The sequence below is a fragment of the Heterodontus francisci genome, chromosome 10 (assembly GCF_036365525.1).
Source record: "Heterodontus francisci isolate sHetFra1 chromosome 10, sHetFra1.hap1, whole genome shotgun sequence".
Classification (NCBI taxonomy): domain Eukaryota; kingdom Metazoa; phylum Chordata; class Chondrichthyes; order Heterodontiformes; family Heterodontidae; genus Heterodontus; species Heterodontus francisci.
Window position 1 is genome coordinate 44,241,490 of NC_090380.1, and position 17,320 is coordinate 44,258,809.

The 17,320-nt window shown below is 40.9% G+C and overlaps 1 protein-coding gene across 4 annotated transcripts in view; it reads right to left on the reverse strand.

Moving 5' to 3' along the window:
• Positions 1 to 17,320, reverse strand: part of LOC137374430 (rho guanine nucleotide exchange factor TIAM1-like) — a 428,220-nt gene that overhangs the window by 221,632 nt on the left and 189,268 nt on the right. For all 4 annotated transcript variants that reach the window (XM_068040529.1, XM_068040530.1, XM_068040531.1 and 1 more), the window contains one exon: positions 9,930 to 10,001. In XM_068040529.1, coding sequence (XP_067896630.1) covers positions 9,930 to 10,001 — 72 coding nt within the window. The remainder of the gene's footprint in view (positions 1 to 9,929; positions 10,002 to 17,320) is intronic.

Below are 17,320 nucleotides of genomic sequence, written 5' to 3' on the forward strand. Positions count from 1 at the left end.
TGATCACATTTTCCCAGAGGATCTTTTACTATGAGATTACTAATTAAACCTGCTTCATCGCACAATACCAGAGCTAAAATAGCTTTATTCCTAGTTGGTTCCACAAAGTATAATTCCAGGAAACTGTCCTGAAAGCATTCTACAAATTCATCTTCCAGACTATCTTTGCCAATTTGATTTGTCCAGTCTATATGAAGATAAAAATCCCCCATAATTATTACATTGCCTTTGTTACAAGCTGCAATTATTTATTGTTTAATACTCTGTCCAAAAGGATAACTACAGTTAGGGGGCCTATAAACTACTCCCGCAAGCATTTTATGACCCTTTTTATTCCTAATCTCCACCAATGCTAATTCCACTTCCTGATCTTCCGAGCCAAGATTCTTTCTCACTACTGTCCTTATGTCATCCTTAACATCAGGGCTACTCCTCCTCCATTCTGTCTGTCTTTTAGAAATGTTGTGTACCCTGAATATTTATTTCCAAACCTTGGTCATCTTATAACCATGTCTCTGCAATGGCGATTAGATCTAAACCATTTATCTCTATTTGTGCTGCCAGTTCATCTGTCTCATTGTGAATGCTTCGCACATTCAGATAAAGAGCCTTTAATTTTATTTTTACTGTTATTCTTTGTATGCACCTTATCCATTGATGTACTATTAACATTAAACTCTGTCCATTCATGTCCCATTCTGCTTGACTTTACCCAAATCACTACACTGCTCTATTGCCTCAACTTTTCTCTTTAGATTTCTAAATCTCCCTTCACATGCCCCCCGCTCCACGCCTCCCCCACCCCTTTTAGTTTAAAGCTCTATCCACAGTCCTAGTGATATGATTCACCAGGACACAGATCTCAACCTGGTTTAAATGGGGCCCGTCCCAACGGAACATCTCCCTCTTTCCGCAGTACTGGTGTCAATGCTCCATGAATCTAAATCTTGCTTCCCACACCACTCTTAGAGCCACAGGTTAAATTCTCTAATCTGCTTGACCCTATGCCAATTCGCATGGAGCTGAGGTAACAATCGAGAAATTATTACCTTTGTGGTTCTGCATTTTAATTTGGAACCTAACTCCTCAAACTCTCTCAGCATATTGTTGCGTGCAAATTGGCAGCTACATTTGCCTACCTAATAGTGACTACATTTAAAAAATATTTCATTGGCTGTGAAGCACTTTAGGGTATCATGAGGACTTGAAAGATGTTATATAAATGTAAGTTTCGTCTTGCTTTCTAAACTGATACCATACATCAGAATTCAAATGGCCACCTCTAAAGATGCTCTAATGACATGCTATGGAAATGTCTTCAGCACAGTCAACATCAAACTTCAATTCACCTATTACTTCAAATAAACCCAGCAAGATTCATTATGAGGTTTTAGGATTCTTTTTACTATTTTATCCACTAAAAAGATTTGGAAAGAGAGATATTTTTAATGTTGGGTTTTTAAAAGCAATGCGCATAGTCCCTTTTTAAAAAAAAATAAAGGGCATTTAGACAAAAACTAGACATCACGCTGAAAGGTATAAACTAAACAATTCACTAACTTGTCTGAATAATTGAAAAAACACCTACAACCAATATGTTTGAAAGCCTTTTTATCTGTCTGGGAAGATAGTTGAGAGGGACACAGGAATACAGAAAGAGAGGTTTTTGAGACAGAAAGGCTGGAAGGGCAGTTAGGTTTGTTAAACAAATGTGGTGATGGCTTATGTTATGACAAAGTGGTTTGAATTACTGGAGGAAAGTTAGAAGCAATGTCTCCTCTAAGCTGCGCAACTCAAAAGTTCCCACGCAGGCCGCAAAAGTCGATAACTCCAAGTTATGACACAAGCATGGCCACACAAAAAAGGCAGCCCATCACACTTAAATGAATCACCCACGCACTACAAAAAAAGGCTTAGAAGGCCTCCTGTTTAAGTCAAGTGAGCTGTTCAACAATGTGGGGAATCATGTTATGTTCTTTATTCTGTGTGATGACTTGAAGATGAGTTATATCAATGATGGAGAAGTACACAGAACAGCACATACAAAAAGCATAATATCCAGTTCATATGTCAAAGGGGACATATAGTTACACTCCCAGGTTACTCGATTATGTAAGCAAATATTGGGCAATATGAGTCAATTCTACCACAGAAGTGGCATGAGATTCGATGCTAACTAATTTGAGGCAGTATCTACAACAGACACATATTTGAAACATCCATCCTTTTAGCATTGATGGACTTTCCGAAGAATATGATTTTGCTCAATACCAACTTATGTATGCCATGAGACGTAATGTCAGCGCTCTGCACTTTGGTCATCCTTGAGTGTGTTCGTGAAATAAGCTTATTGACTGAGGTGGTCAGACTACAGGATCATGATCTCCCGCCATTGTGAAGAATGTAAAACGATATCTGAAACTGCTGCAAAGCCAACGCAATTGGGCAGAAAAATGGCGGATGAAATTTAATGCAGATTGGTATAAAGCAGTCCACATAGTAAGGAACAATTGACCACACCAGAACTCTGGAAAATTGATTTGCCTGAGAGCATATAGAGGTCACATGGGGATCTCTTCTGAAGTCACAGTATCATGCCATCACAAATGTCAAACAGGAAGTTATCCTTTATGCGATGTTTCTCCCCCAGAATTTTGACCCAATGCCAGCTCACTCCAGCAGCATGTGGAGGATGCCTTCTCTGAAGAAAGGTGAAAACTCTGTTGGCGATAAATGATCTTTTTTTCTGGCCTGCTGATACCAGTTACTGAAAGCTTTTTATCTTTTAACCACTAGGTGGCATCTGCAGCTTGCTAACAAGAATTCCTTTCTAATTAGTAAATGTAACTACTTTAAAACAACTGTATCTCAAGGTGAGTATTCATTCAACAAACTACACGACTATCCCTTTATTAGCATTTAAGTGGCAAAATCATTCAATAAATTGTAGAATTTTGAACTGAAGTTCTACTATTTCTTCTGAGTCATAAATAAGCCCTGTGTTAACAGTGCATTTCAGCCATTGATGGTGACATATCTAATAACATTGGCTTCAATTTTGTGGTCAGCGGTGAAGCAATGTTGTTTGTGCTGACCGCCAAGAAAACTGCCCACAAAGATCTAACAATCTGTAGTGGGATTTTCTCTTTTCCCAACGGAAGTTTAAAACTGGCACGAAATCAAGGGAATGTCTTGACGTGCAGCTGCAAGTGATATCAGAAAGCAGGTAAGCAATCAATCACACTTAAGTATTCACAAACAGCAAACCAGGAAGTTAAAAGCACTTAAAATCCTTCACTTTTAAATTAAATTTTCAGGTAGAAAAATATATGTATGCCTGCATTAAGATAGAAGCTAAAATAAAGTTAACAAACCTTTTAAAAAAAGAAAAAAAGTTTTTTAAAATATGTGGAATTTTTACTCCATGTGGACAAATCAGACTTTCCACAAATGTAAAATCAGCTTTCCAGGACCACTGAGAGTATTTAGCAGAAATTATGAAGTTAGTATGCCCATTAAAAACTCAGTTACACCTCATTCAACAAGGTATAACTTTTTCGAGGGTTTTTACAGTGAGACTAACAGCGTTAGAGTGATTGCAATGGAGATAGCAATCTATGGAAACACCTACAGCACACCCTATAGAGGAGCGTAGACTCACTGACAGCATCTTCTGGATTTTCAAGCAACTCTGCGCCTGTCTGAACTCCCGAAGTTGCTGTCAGTGTTCACTGTCATTACGCCACTGAAACCAGCAGTTTGATAATGCGATCATTTAAAGAGAGAGAAGGAGGCAAGAGAGCAAGGTAGCAATAAGGGAAGTGATAATCTGAGTATGGCAGGAAGGGACAGAGCTTACAAACCTAAGAGTGCATCAGCAGATAAGGCTAGAGGTTGAGAAAATAATAAAAAGACAGAACTAAAGGCACTCTATCTGAATGTACGCAGCATTCGCAACAAGGTAGATGAATTGACAACACAAATAGAAGTAAGCAGGTATGATCTAATTGCCATTATGGAGACGTGGCTGCAGGGTGACCAAGGCTGGGAACTGAATGTTCAAGGATATTCGACGTTTAGGAATGATAGGCGAAAAGGAAAAGGTGAGGTAGCACTGTTAATAAAGAATGAGATCAGTACATTAGTGAGACAAGATCTTAGATTGAAGGATCAAGATGTAGAATCAGTTTGGGTAGAGCTAAGAAACAACAAGGGGCAGCAAACATTGGTAGAAGTTGTTTACAGGCCACCAAACATTAGCAGTAATGTAGGGCATGGTACAACTCAGGAAATTAGAGGTGCATGCAACAAGGATAATACAGTAATCATGGGGGACTTCAATTTACATTTAGACTGGGTAAATCTAATTAACACTAATGCTGTGGTGGATGAATTCCTGGAGCGTATAGGAGATGTTTTTCTAGAACAGTACGTTGAGCAACCAACTAGAGAACAGGCTATTTTAGATCCGGTATTGTGTAATGAGAAAGGGCTAATTAATAATCTCGTTGTAAAGGAGCCCCTCGGGAAGAGTAACCTGTGTGGAGTTTGCAAGTTCTCCCTGTGTCTGCGTGGGTTTCCTCCGGGTGCTCCGGTTTCCTCCCACATGCCAAAGACTTGTGGGTTGATAGGTAAATTGGCCATTATAAATTGTCCCTAGTACAGGTAGGTGGTAGGGAAATATAGGGATAGGTGGGGATGTGGTAGGAATATGGAATTAGTGTAGGATTAGTATATAAATGGGTGGTTGATGGTCGGCACAGACTCGGTGGGCCGAAGGGCCTGTTTCAGTGCTGTATCTCTAAACTAAACTATGATAGAATTTTACATTAAGTTTGAAAGTGATGTAGTTCAATCCGAAACTAGAGTCTTAAATCTAAACAAAGGAAACTACAAAGGTATGAGGAGCAAGTTGGCTGTGGTAGATTGGGAAAATACATTAAAAGGTAAGACAGTAGACAGGCAATGGTGAGCATTTAAAGAATTAATACATGGTTTACAACAATTTTACATTCCTTTGAAGCACAAAAAACCAACTGGAAAGCTGATCTGACTATGGCCAACAAAGAAGTTAATGATTGTATTAGATCAAAGGAACAGGCTTATAAAGTTGCCAAAGAAGTAGTAAGCCTGAGGATTGGGAATATTTTAGAATTCAGCAAAGGAGGACCACGAAATTGATTCAGAGAAAATAGAATATGAAAGTAAACTAGCAAGAAACATGAAAATGGTTATAAAGGCGTCAATAGGTATGTAAAAAGGAAAAGACAAATGTAGGCCCATTACAGGCAGAGACAGGGGAATTTATAATGTGGAATAAGGAAATGGCACAGAAATTAAACAAATACTTTGTGTCTGTCTTCACGGACGAGATACAAAAAACCTCCCAGAAATACTAAAGAACCAAGGGACTCGCGAGAATGAGAAACCGAAAGAAATTAGTATTAGTAAAAAAGTAGTACTGCAGAAATAAATGGGACTGCAAGTTGATAGATCCCCTGGACCTGATGAACTAGATCCCAGAGTGTTGAAAGAGGTGGCTGTAAAGATAGTGGATGCGTTGGTGATCATCTTCCAAAATTCTCTATATTCTGGAACGGTTCCTGCAGATTGGAAGGTAAATGTAACACCATTATTTAAGAAAGGGAGAGAGAAAATGGGGAACTGCAGACCTGCTAGCCTGACATCAGCAGTAAGGAAAATACAAGAATCTATTATAAAGGATGTTATAACTGGAAACTTAGAAAATAATGGTAGGATTGGGCAGAGTCAACATGGATTTATGGAAGGGAAAACATGTTTGACAAACCTGTTGGAGTTTTTTTGAGGATGTAACTAGCAGAATAGATAAGGGGGAACCAGTGGATGTGGTATATTTGGATTTTCAGAAGGCTTTCAATAAGGTCCCACATAAGAGGTTAGTAAGCAAAATTAGAACACATGAGATTGGGGGTAATATACTGGCATGGATTGAGAATTGGTTAACGACAGAAAACAGAGTGTAGGAATAAAACGAGTCATTCTCAGGTTGGCAGGCTGTAACTAGTGGGGTACCGCAAGGATCAGTGCTTGGGCCCCAGCTATTCACAATCTACATCAATAATTAGGATGTGGGGACCAAAGGGAATATTTCCAAGTTTGCTAATGACACAAAACTAGGTGGGAACGTGAGTTGTGAGGAGGATGCAAAGAAGCTTCAAGGGGATTTGGATAGGTTAAGTGAATGGGCAAGAATATGACAGATGGAATATAATGCAGAAAAAAGTGAAGTTAACCACTTTGGTAGGAAAAACAGAAATGCGGAGTATTTCTTAAAAATGGTGAGAGATTGATAAGTGTTGCTGTCCCAAGAGACCTGGGTGTCCTTGCTCGTACGTCACTGATAGCTTACATGTAGGTGCAGCAAGCAATTTAGGAAGGCCTTTATTGAAAGAGGATTTGAGTGCAGGAGTAAAGAAGTCTTGCTGCAATTGTATAGATCCTTGGTGAGACCGCACCCAGAGTATTGTGCACAGTTTTGGTCTCCTTTTAAGGAAGGATATACTTGCCATAAAGGGATTGCAACAAAGATTCACCAGACTGATTCCTGGGATGGTAGGATTGTCCTACGAGGAGAGATTAGAATTTAGAAGAATCAGAGGTGATCTCATCGAGGCATACAAAATTCTGACAGGGCTCGACAAGGATGATGCAGGAAGGATGTTTCCCCTGGCTGGGGGAGTCTAGAACCAGGGGACACAGTCTTAGAATAAGAGATAGGCCATTTATGACTGAGATGAGGAGGAATTTATTCACTCAGAGGGTGGTGAATTTGTGGAATTCTCTACCCCAGAGGGCTGTGAAGGCTCAGTCACTGAGTATGTTAAAGACAGCGATCAATAGATTTCCATATATTACAGATATCAAGGGATATGGGAATAGTGCAGGAAAATGGGGTTGTGGTAAAAGATCAGCCATGATCTAGTTGAATGGCAGAGCAGGCTCGAGGGGCCAAATGGCCCACTCCTGCTCCTACTTCCAATGTTCCTATATTTCGCTGTCATTACCACAACAAATCCTGGGCCAATACCTTTTGAATTCTAATTTCTGATGAAGGGTCACTGACCTGAAACGTTAACTCTGCTTCTCTCTCCACAGATGCTGCCAGACCTGCTGAGTATTTCCAGCATTTCTTGTTTTTATTTCAGATTTCCAGCATCTGCAATATTTTGCTTTTACCTTTTGAAGGACTAGTTATATTGTTACACCACAAAACATAAACTGAATTACCAAAAGTGACAGCTACTGATTAAATCAAAGACAATTCAGTATTGCAGCAATGGTAGTTACTTAATACGCTTTTTAATCCTAATACATTGCTATGCATTCATGTGCATTCCTGGAGATCCTGGGCAATTATCCATCTGAAAATTTCTTGTCCTAACTTTATATAATGTACACAAAAATCACCCTGTGTCTCTTTCACGTTGTTCTATACTGAAACTATTAGTATGCATTTCCATCCATTGTAATTTTCCACCCTGCACTAAGTCAGTCCATCACTGTGTAGATTCTATGAAAATGTTTTTGTTGTCAATTTTAACTGACTGTTAAAAACTTATTGTCTGAATGCCACCAACTGGAAAAAGAGTTTGAGTGAAATCCATATACTGTGCTTAATGAAAGATCAATGGGACAGTTTCTATAATGAACTATCAAGTGACTGTAAATTCTAGTTCTGCAGTTTCACTAATTCAAGCTAACTTATTGGAATTTGGTCCCTTTAAAAGATTTTTAATTTTGGTATTTTTGTTTCAGTTGTGTACTTAATAGGAAGACAAAGTCAATTTCCTCAACTACTCAATTGCTTTTCATTTCACCATTGGAAAAAATTCTTGAGTAACTTCAATGCAAACAGAGGGTCCCATGATTTCAGACCAGCCTGAGTCACCCCAGATGTCCAGGACCCCTGGAAACAATGCTACTGGCTGGGGATACACAGCTCTAACCAGTTAGTCTACAAAGTTGCATCCCCAACTGTTTGCTCTGTGATGAGGAGGTCATGGACTGTAAAAGGGAGAAGGTCTTATCTAAACTGTCTCTCAGCACCTGAGAAAACAGACATTTTGTTTAAAAAAAAAGTTTGGATGAGATTATTTTTCTCTATAAAATGGAGGAATATTTTCAATTAAACACAACCCTACCTTCTCTATTAACTGTGCACTAAAAAAATTGGAAGAAATGTGCATGGGTATGATCATGCAATGAAGTGAAAGAAAGATAATTTTATCTCAGAAAAAAAGTGATCTGAAACTAGAATCAGTCAGATTCGTGGATTTTCACCGGGTGCTCCAGTTTCCTCCCACATCCAAAGACTTGCAGGTGATAGGTAAATTGGCTGTTGTAAATTGCCCCTAGTGTAGGGAGGTGATAGGGAATATGGGATTACTATAGGGTTAGTATAAATGGGTGGTTGTTGGTCAGTACAGACTCGGTGGGCCGAAGGGCCTGTTTCAGTGCTGTATCTCTAAATAAAATAAAATTAAATAAATAGATTTTTGTCACCCACTTTTCATGCCTTGAAAGGACTAACTATTTACTAAGGCACAATTCCACAGGCAAGCCACCAGTACTTTGCCAAAATTGGTATTATTCATTTGTGAAGCTTGGCAGTGAACTTGGCCACATGGGCATCACAGTCAAACCCAATGCTGCCCTTATCTGATGTCCACATGAACACATACAGCAGGGGTCACTCATTAGTAATCAAAATCAGGTACCCTGGTCAACTTCCTCTGCCTTCCCTCTCCCTAACTCAGGGAAGACAAGTGTAGTAGCCCCACTCCTGACCCAGATGGTACCAGCTAAGGCTGGGATTGAAACTAAATTTTCCTGGTCTGTGTGGCTCAACTACTCACTGGATAAATTACTGAGCTATCTGGGGGGGAACAGGGGATGCTGGAGGGAGCTTGATCCGTTAGATTTATCCTCTGTTAAAACAATATAACTATTTATCAGTAAACAAACAGACCAATATTTCCGAGAGGTTTCCCCAAAGGGTTTGGCAATTATATCAATCCTTTTAAAATGACAATGCTGATTTACAATTTCAAATAACCAGTTGGTTTACATTTACTAGGCACAGCAGATTCTAGTTGCTCTAATGAAATTGAATTATACATAACAACTTAAATGAACACAGTGGGATAATACAGCTGATACAGTTCTCGAATACTGAGCTGCTTTTATGCTGACACTCACTTAGAGTGAATTCTAGGTGATCATCTTGAGTCAACCAGTTTCTAGCACTATACTACTGAATAAGGCTCCCTTATCCTAACAGCAACAAATATAAATCAAGTTATTATAGTTCCATTATTTGTGACCAGATTAAGAGCCATATTTAGTGGTGTAAACGCAAGGAACTAGCTCAAGTAATCCAAGTTTCTCCACTGGCAGACTAGAACAAATCCCAGTGTAGAACTACACCCACATCTTGGCTTCTTCCAGCAAATGCTAGTCCTAGTTGCCTCTGAGATAACAAGAAAAATGACTGTGGTAGATCACTTACCATTTTATTTAATGTCATATGCGGACATCTCTGCTGTTTAATGACTGAACCCAGTTGGAAAATTGTGTATGTACGCAGATACTTAAGGGGGGAAATCTTGAAGAATAGACAACAGCCACCAGAAAATGAAAACTTTTTTATAAATGGCCTCAAGGTACTAAAGTTGCCATTACAGAAAGGAATGCTCCTTTAGAACAAAACATATCCTGGTGTTTTTAATTTTTCTTCCAATCTGATGCAAACCACCTGAGAGTCTTGGGCAGGCACAAAATGGCCCGTGTGACAATACGAACTGTACAGTATCAGTGCAATTAATCTGATCCCCATTTTCGCTGTGCTTTCATCAAGCAACAGGTGCAGACAGTCAATACATACTTACACTATCTGTTGAACAGTCATCAAACATGCCTTCCAAAGACTTCTTCAGTGTTGCTTCGCTGTCACCAAAGAGCTTAAATAAAACAAAAATACATTAAAATATTTTAACAGTAACATTTAATTCTTTCTTCACTTTATCCCTCATATCTTATTTTTCATTTATTCCCCATGGCTTCTGGTATTTGCTACTTTTCTTTTATTTCCTTTTTTTTGTTTGGTTTCCATACTTCTGCTCAATGTGAACCATCGTGGGAGAAAAAAAGTCTTCATCAAAGATATCAAAATTGGTTGAATCACAGGCGTGAAACTTTCTGGCATTAGCCAAATACCCAAGACCTCCCCTTGTGCCAAAAATATAAATATAGCTACAAAACCAGGAAGAATGGTGGAGCTGAAGAAGGCAGCTCTAAAACTACAAAATAACAGGCAACTGTATAAATACACTACAGCAGCTGAAATTTAATGCTAAAAAATATGAAGTATTGCACATGGAAAGGTTAAATGGGTAGCATATGTATTCTATGAATGGTACTGAAATTGATCAGGACAAAATTGAGACATATCTAGATGTCTTAGTAGACTCAAGATAATTACAGATCATTAAACCCATCTTAGCTCATCAATTCAGAAATCCCTTACTTTCTCCCCTCAGTATCTAATTGTTGCTTATATGATTTCTATATGATTCCAGAGCATTTGCTTGTATCAAACAGCTGACGACCATTAGTTCAGCCAACGCTTTTCTATTCTTGTACTTTTTACTCTCATCATTGGCTTATGGATATCTGAGGTTAAAATGATTAATTACATTCATTTGTTTTACAAATGTAGTTATGCAAACATATTGCATTGAGATTTTGACTACTTAAAAATTTTAAGTTATATTAATATTAAGACATTGTGATTAAATTCATCTCAATGCAAGTTAAATCCATATCATACAGCATCTGGGGATCCAGATTAAGATTAAATACATAAGGAATTAAACCCACCTGAAGTATCTATTCAGGATGCTATTTCTCACATACCACATCAGGTTGAAGCAAAGATTCATTAACATTTCCAGAAAAGAGATTGGGTAATTGTGGCTTAATTCATGTGCGCCCAGCAGGGAATGCTGCCAGGTAAGTTCCCACATGAAGTCAAACAGAATAATAGGGAGAGAGAAATTTAAGTGGTTTATTGTACTGAATATAACAAAACCAAATCCAGGTTTTAGGCATTTCATTCGGGTTCAGCATTACTTAATTGCAATCCAGCATCCCTTATGATTAGGAGTTTACTGCCCAATATCTAGTCAAACAAGAGCATGACCTGGGGGGAATTGTAGTAATGAAACCCCTTGTTATGTGAGCTATATACAGTAATCTCCCATGTGCTACAACTTGAATTTTTCCTTTCATCCCAGAGGTTTAGCCATTCACCGCCAGATGTGGCTTGACCAATAAAGCACCATCGGCTCCTGCTCTTGGCTGTTAAAACTGCTCACTATTCCAGGATCATTTGGAATGCAAAGATAACCCCTGGTTTCTTTTCTCTACTGCACACCACCTTCTTAATCCCCTCTCTCCTGTCTCCACCCTCATCTCTAACCAGTTCAAGGAACTCATGGACTTCTTTGTCACTAAGATTGAAACCATCCGATCAGCTGCCTCTGCCACTTTACTCCCATCCCTTAGCCCACCAGGCCAATCTTCCTCTAAAGCACCCTGTCCTAGCCCTGAACTCTCACTGTTTTCTAATTTCTCTCTTATTTCCCCTCATGCCCTCTGTGAGCTCATCTTTTTCAGGAAACTGACCTCCTGCTCCCTCAACCCTATTCTCACTAAACTGCTGGCCACTAAATTCCTCATCCTGGTTCCCATGTTAGTGCATATTTTATACTCTCCTTCAGGTCCTGTCCCTCTCTCCTTTAAATCTCCCATCATCGCCCCTTTCCTCCAAAAAAAAACAAATCTTGACCCTATTGACCTTGCAAACTACTGCCCGCCCCACCAACCTCCCTTTCCTCTACAAAGTCCTTGAACATGTTGTCACCTCTCAAATCTGTGCCAACCTTCTCAGAACTTCATGTTTGATTCCTTCTAAATCAGGTTTTCCGCCTCAAACAAAGTACCAAAATGATTTTTATTGAAGTCACAAATGGCAACCCATATGACTATGACAATGGTAAATTATCTCTCCTCATCCTTCTCAACCTGTTTGCAGCCTTTGACAAAATTGACCACACCATCCTCCTCCAACACTTCTCCACCATCATCCAGCTGGGTGGGACTGCACTTGCCTGGTTCCATTCTTATCTCACTAATTGTAGCCAGAGAATCACCTGCAATGGCTTCTCTTTCTGCTCCCGCACCATTACCTCTGGTACTCCACCAGGATCTGTCCTTGGCCCCCTCCTATTTCTCATCTACATGCAACATCATCCAAAAATAGCATCAGTTTTCACATTCATACTGATGACACCCAGCTCTACCTCGCCACCACCACTCGACCTCTCCATGATCTCAAAATTATCAGCTGCTTGTCCGACACCCAGTATTTTTTTTTTTTTTAAGAACATTACAGCGCAGTACAGGCCCTTCGGCCCTCGATGTTGCGCCGACCTGTGAAGCCACCTGACCTACACTATTCCATTTTCATCCATATGTCTATCCAATGACCACTTAAATGCCCTTAAAGTTGGCGAGTCTACTACTGTTGCAGGCAGGGCGCTCCACGCCCCTACTACTCTCTGAGTAAAGAAACTACCTCTGACATCTGTCCTATATCTATCACCCCTCAACTTAAAGCTATGTCCCCTCGTGTTTGCCATCACCATCCGAGGAAAAAGACTCTCACTATCCACCCTATCCAACCCTCTGATTATCTTATATGTCTCTATTAAGTCACCTCTCCTCCTCCTTCTCTCCAACGAAAACAACCTCAAGTCCCTCAGCCTATTGGACGAGCAGAAATTTCCTACAATTAAATATTGGGAAGACTGAAGCCATTGTCTTCGATCCCCACCACAAACTCCATTCCCTAGCCGACTCAATCTCTCTCCCGGCAACTGTCTGAGGCTAAACCTTGGTGTCATATATGACCTTCAGATGAGCTTCCAACCATAAAACCGTGCCATTAATAAAACCACCTATTTCCACCTCAGTAACTTCGCCCAACTCCGCCACCACCTCAGCTCATTTGCTAATGAAACCTTCATCCATGCCTAAGTTACCTTTAGTCTTGACTACTCTAATGCACTCCTGGCCGGCGTCCCAATTTCTCCCCTCTGTAAACTTGAGGTCATCTAAAACTTTGCTGCCCGTTTCCTAACCCACACCATGTCCCTTTCACCAATCACTTTTGTGTTTGCTGACCTATATTGTATCCCAGTTAAGCAACTTCTCAATTTTAAAATTCACACCCTTGTTTTCAAATCCCTCCATGGCCTTTCTGCTCCATGGGCTGGATTTTGTTGAGCTCCCGGCGTTGCGCTCCATGGTGGGTGGAGGGCTGGAAGATCGGAGTGGCAGCGGCCCTCCACGGAGCCTGACACTGCAAATGCCAGGCCCAATCGTCCCGGTGGCGGGGAAGCTCTGTGGTGGCACATCCACCGCTCCACGGTAGGACCCCAGATTTCAATATTAAAATTAGCAATTTAAATACATTTAAGTGGAAGCTGGAGCGATCTTACTGGCAGTTCCTGATCTTCCGAGTGACATGTGGCACTCCTGTGCTTTCACTTTCCCATCAAAGGAAAGCTGGCACCACCGAGGTGGGGAAGGGGTACCTCTGCATTTGTAGTGAAGTGGGGTGGGGGGGCCGGTGGGAGAAAGGGGTCAACTTTGCATTGTCAGTGTGGTGAGGGGTTTGAACTCTGTTCTTAGGTCAGCTGGGGGGGGGGGGGGGGGGGTAAAAGGGGTTAACTCTGCACTTAGTGCAGTTGGGATGGAAAAGGGGTAAGCTGGGCTTTTCTGGTGTAGTTGGGGCAGGGGGGTCAAACTTTATTCTTTGTTGAAGTTGTTGTGGGGGGGGGGGGGGTGTGGAGACAAGGACAACTTTTATCAGTCAACGCAGGCCTGGCAGCCCGTTAAAAATGACGCCAGCGCTTGCACTGTTAACGGCGCCACCAAGGCCGCTCCCACCACATGATTGGGGGGGCGTGGCTGCCCTGTATATTAAAAAGAGTCACCTCTCCTGGTGGCAGGAAAATAAAATCCATCCCCCTATCGCTGTAATCTCCTTCAGTCCCACAACCCTCTGAGATATCTGCGTTCATCTAATTCTGGCCTCTTGGGCATCCCCAATTTTAATTGCTCCAATATTGGTGGCCATGCCTTCAGCTGCCAAGGGCCCAAGCTCTGGAATTCCCTCCCTAAACCTCTCTATCGAGTTTTCCTCCTTTAAGACATTCCTGAAAACCTACCTCTTTGACCAAGCATTTTTGGTCATCTGCTCTAATATCTTATGTGGCTCGGGTCAAATTTTGCTTTATAACTCTACTGTGAAGCGCCTTGGCACATTAAAGGCACTATATAAACACAAGTTATTGTTTTTGTTGTTGCAGTAATCTGTTGAATAACTGAGTGAGATTATACATTCTCATCAAGCTGATTGTTCCTTCACATATTACATGAAAAATCAGAGCAATGATTACAGTGAATTTCCATTAATTTCCTAACTGGCTATATAAGGACAAAGAAGGGGAGAAATTCCTGAAATGTGTAACAGAAATTTCTTGATCAGTGCGCCTCCAGCCCAAGTAGGAAGCAGTGCTGGATCTAGTTGTTCTAGAATGAAGTCTGTTGTCTTTAAGGTACAAAGATGCCAGTCACTTCCACAAACTGTTGGGAGTGTCGTGCATTCAGAAATGTCCCTATGCATCTCTATATCTAATTATGCAATGGAATAATCCAGGAGTGCAACTACAGCACCACCCCTGTGATCTGAACTGGATGTTTTGCACTTGTATGAGTCACGACTCTTTCAGTAGGAGGACTGAGGAACACTTTAGTGACACAAGGCCTGATGCAAAATGTTAAGCGGTTTCATCTTACAGACAACACGTGAACACTCCAACTACCAAGTAACAGTTAAAGCAAATCCCACTTCTTTTACTCCTTGAAAATTTGTAACAAAATGCATTATCCCTTGTTGGGGATTGACCGACTTGTTTTTGGCATTATCTTTCTTTCTTGACAACTTCAAACTGCAAAAACTCACCTCCCGCAAAAAAAAAATCCGGAAATACAAGATGGTATCAGTAAAAAAGTGATAATGAAGCTTTCAGATTGTTGTAAAAATCCATTTGATTCACTAGTGTTCTTTAGGGAAGGAAACCTGCACCTTTACCCAGTCTTGCCTACACGTGACTCCAGTCCCATACCAGCTTAATTGACTCTAAACTATCCTCCAAAGTGGCCGACCAAGCTACTCAGTTCTATCAAACCTTTGGAAGCCACTGATAGGCTAAAATGACAGCCTTGCCAACAATGCCCACATCGCTGAATCCCCCACTATCAACATCCTAAGGGCTACCATTGATCAGAAACTGAACTGGAGTAGCCATATAAATACCGTGGCTACAAGAGCAGGTCAGAGGCTAGGAATCCTGAGGCGAGTAACTCACCTCCCGACTCCCCAAAGCCTGTCCACCATCTACAAGGTACAAATCAGGAGTGGATTTGCCTGGATGGATGCAGCTCCAACAAAACTCAAGAAGCTCGACACCATCCAGGACAAAGCAGCCCACTTGATTGGCACCCCATCTACAAACATTCACTCCCTCCACCACCGACACACAGTGGCAGCAGTGTGTACCATCTACAAGATGCACTGCAGCAATGCACCAAGGCTCCTTAGACAGCACCTTCCAAACCCGCGACCTCTACCAACTAGAAGGACAAGGGCAACAAATACATGGGAACACCACCACCTGCAAGTTCCCCTCCAAGTCACATACCATCCTGACTTGGAGCTATATCACTGTTCCTTCACTGTGACTGGGTCAAAATCCTGGAAGTCCCTTCCTAACAGCACTGTGGGTATACCTACCCCAAATGGACTGCAGCAGTTCAAGAAGGTAGCTCACCACCACCTTCTCAAGGGCAATTAGGGATGGGCAATAAATGCTGGCCTGGCCAGCGATGCCCACATCCCATGAATGAATTTTAAAAAAGAATAAAAAATTTCTGAATAATAACTTCAGCAGGCAGCTCACACTACTCTACAAGACAGTTGTTGCATGGTTTGGGAAGTTAAATTTTAAAAAAGTTGCAACGACCCTGTTATTTTCTGCAGCAGTAGCTTGCGTCTGACTAAAGGCTGCTAGGGAAGAATGTTGCTAGGTTACAGTACCTGTAGGTGACAATGATGCAGTGCAACTTTGTGAAGAACCACTTATATCAAAAAGAGGCCAGTCAACAGAATGCAAAACCTTTTTGCTCATTTTTTTTTCTCTTGACGAGTTGTGCTTAATTAAATTTTTCCCCCGTTGCTGTCCTTTTTCCTGTTATTATTCTTCTCAATTTTGTATTACTTGTATTTCAACTCTCATAATTCTTAGCTTTCTCTCCATTACATAATTATGGATTGGGATGTCTGTTTATATAGCAAAGGAGAACCTTGAGCGTAAGGTACCAATATGATTTTGGTTTATCGTGTATGAATACTGAATTGCCTTCTAAAGTGGCGCAGCAAGCTACTCAGTTGCATGAACCCATTATAGTTGGCACACAGTCACTTTCTAGGAGTAACTAGGAATGAGCAATAAATACTGGCTTTGCCAGTGATACCCATATGCCAAGAAATAATTTTTTTTTAAAAATGTAATCACACTTTAGCAGTGCATTGAATGGGTGATAGCATCTGGCAGAACTGCAAAAAGGGGTTCTGAAAGCACTGGGGTAGGTCCCATGATCTGGAATCACAGAGAAAGGGATATAAATATCTAGCACTGGGGTCTTTGGGTAGAAGTGGACCTGAAGTTCAGGTCTAGTGGGTTTTTGAGCATTAAAGGGGGGCAGAATCTGGGAGGTACTGCAAGACTGCCTCAGCTTGGCACTATGGGGGGGGCGGGGGGTGGGTGAGGTGCATGTTCATGTCTGTCAGAAGAATGGCTCTAAATTCCCTTTGGTGTCATCCTGCCATATGCCCCACCATCCACCTTCTCCTGTGAGCAATTATTGGCCACCCTAGGGCTATCAATTACATCTCCCAACAAACAAAATGCTCAAAATTTAATTGTTTATACAATTTCCAAGTTTTAATACAAACAGAATATTCCTTTAAGTCTCAAAGTGAGTTTGTTGTCTTTCTCAAAATAGCAACAATTTGCCCAATTTTAGAACCAAAATGCAGGAGGCTAGGGCTTACCATGATGGACAAGGAAAACAACCAATCAAGAGAAAC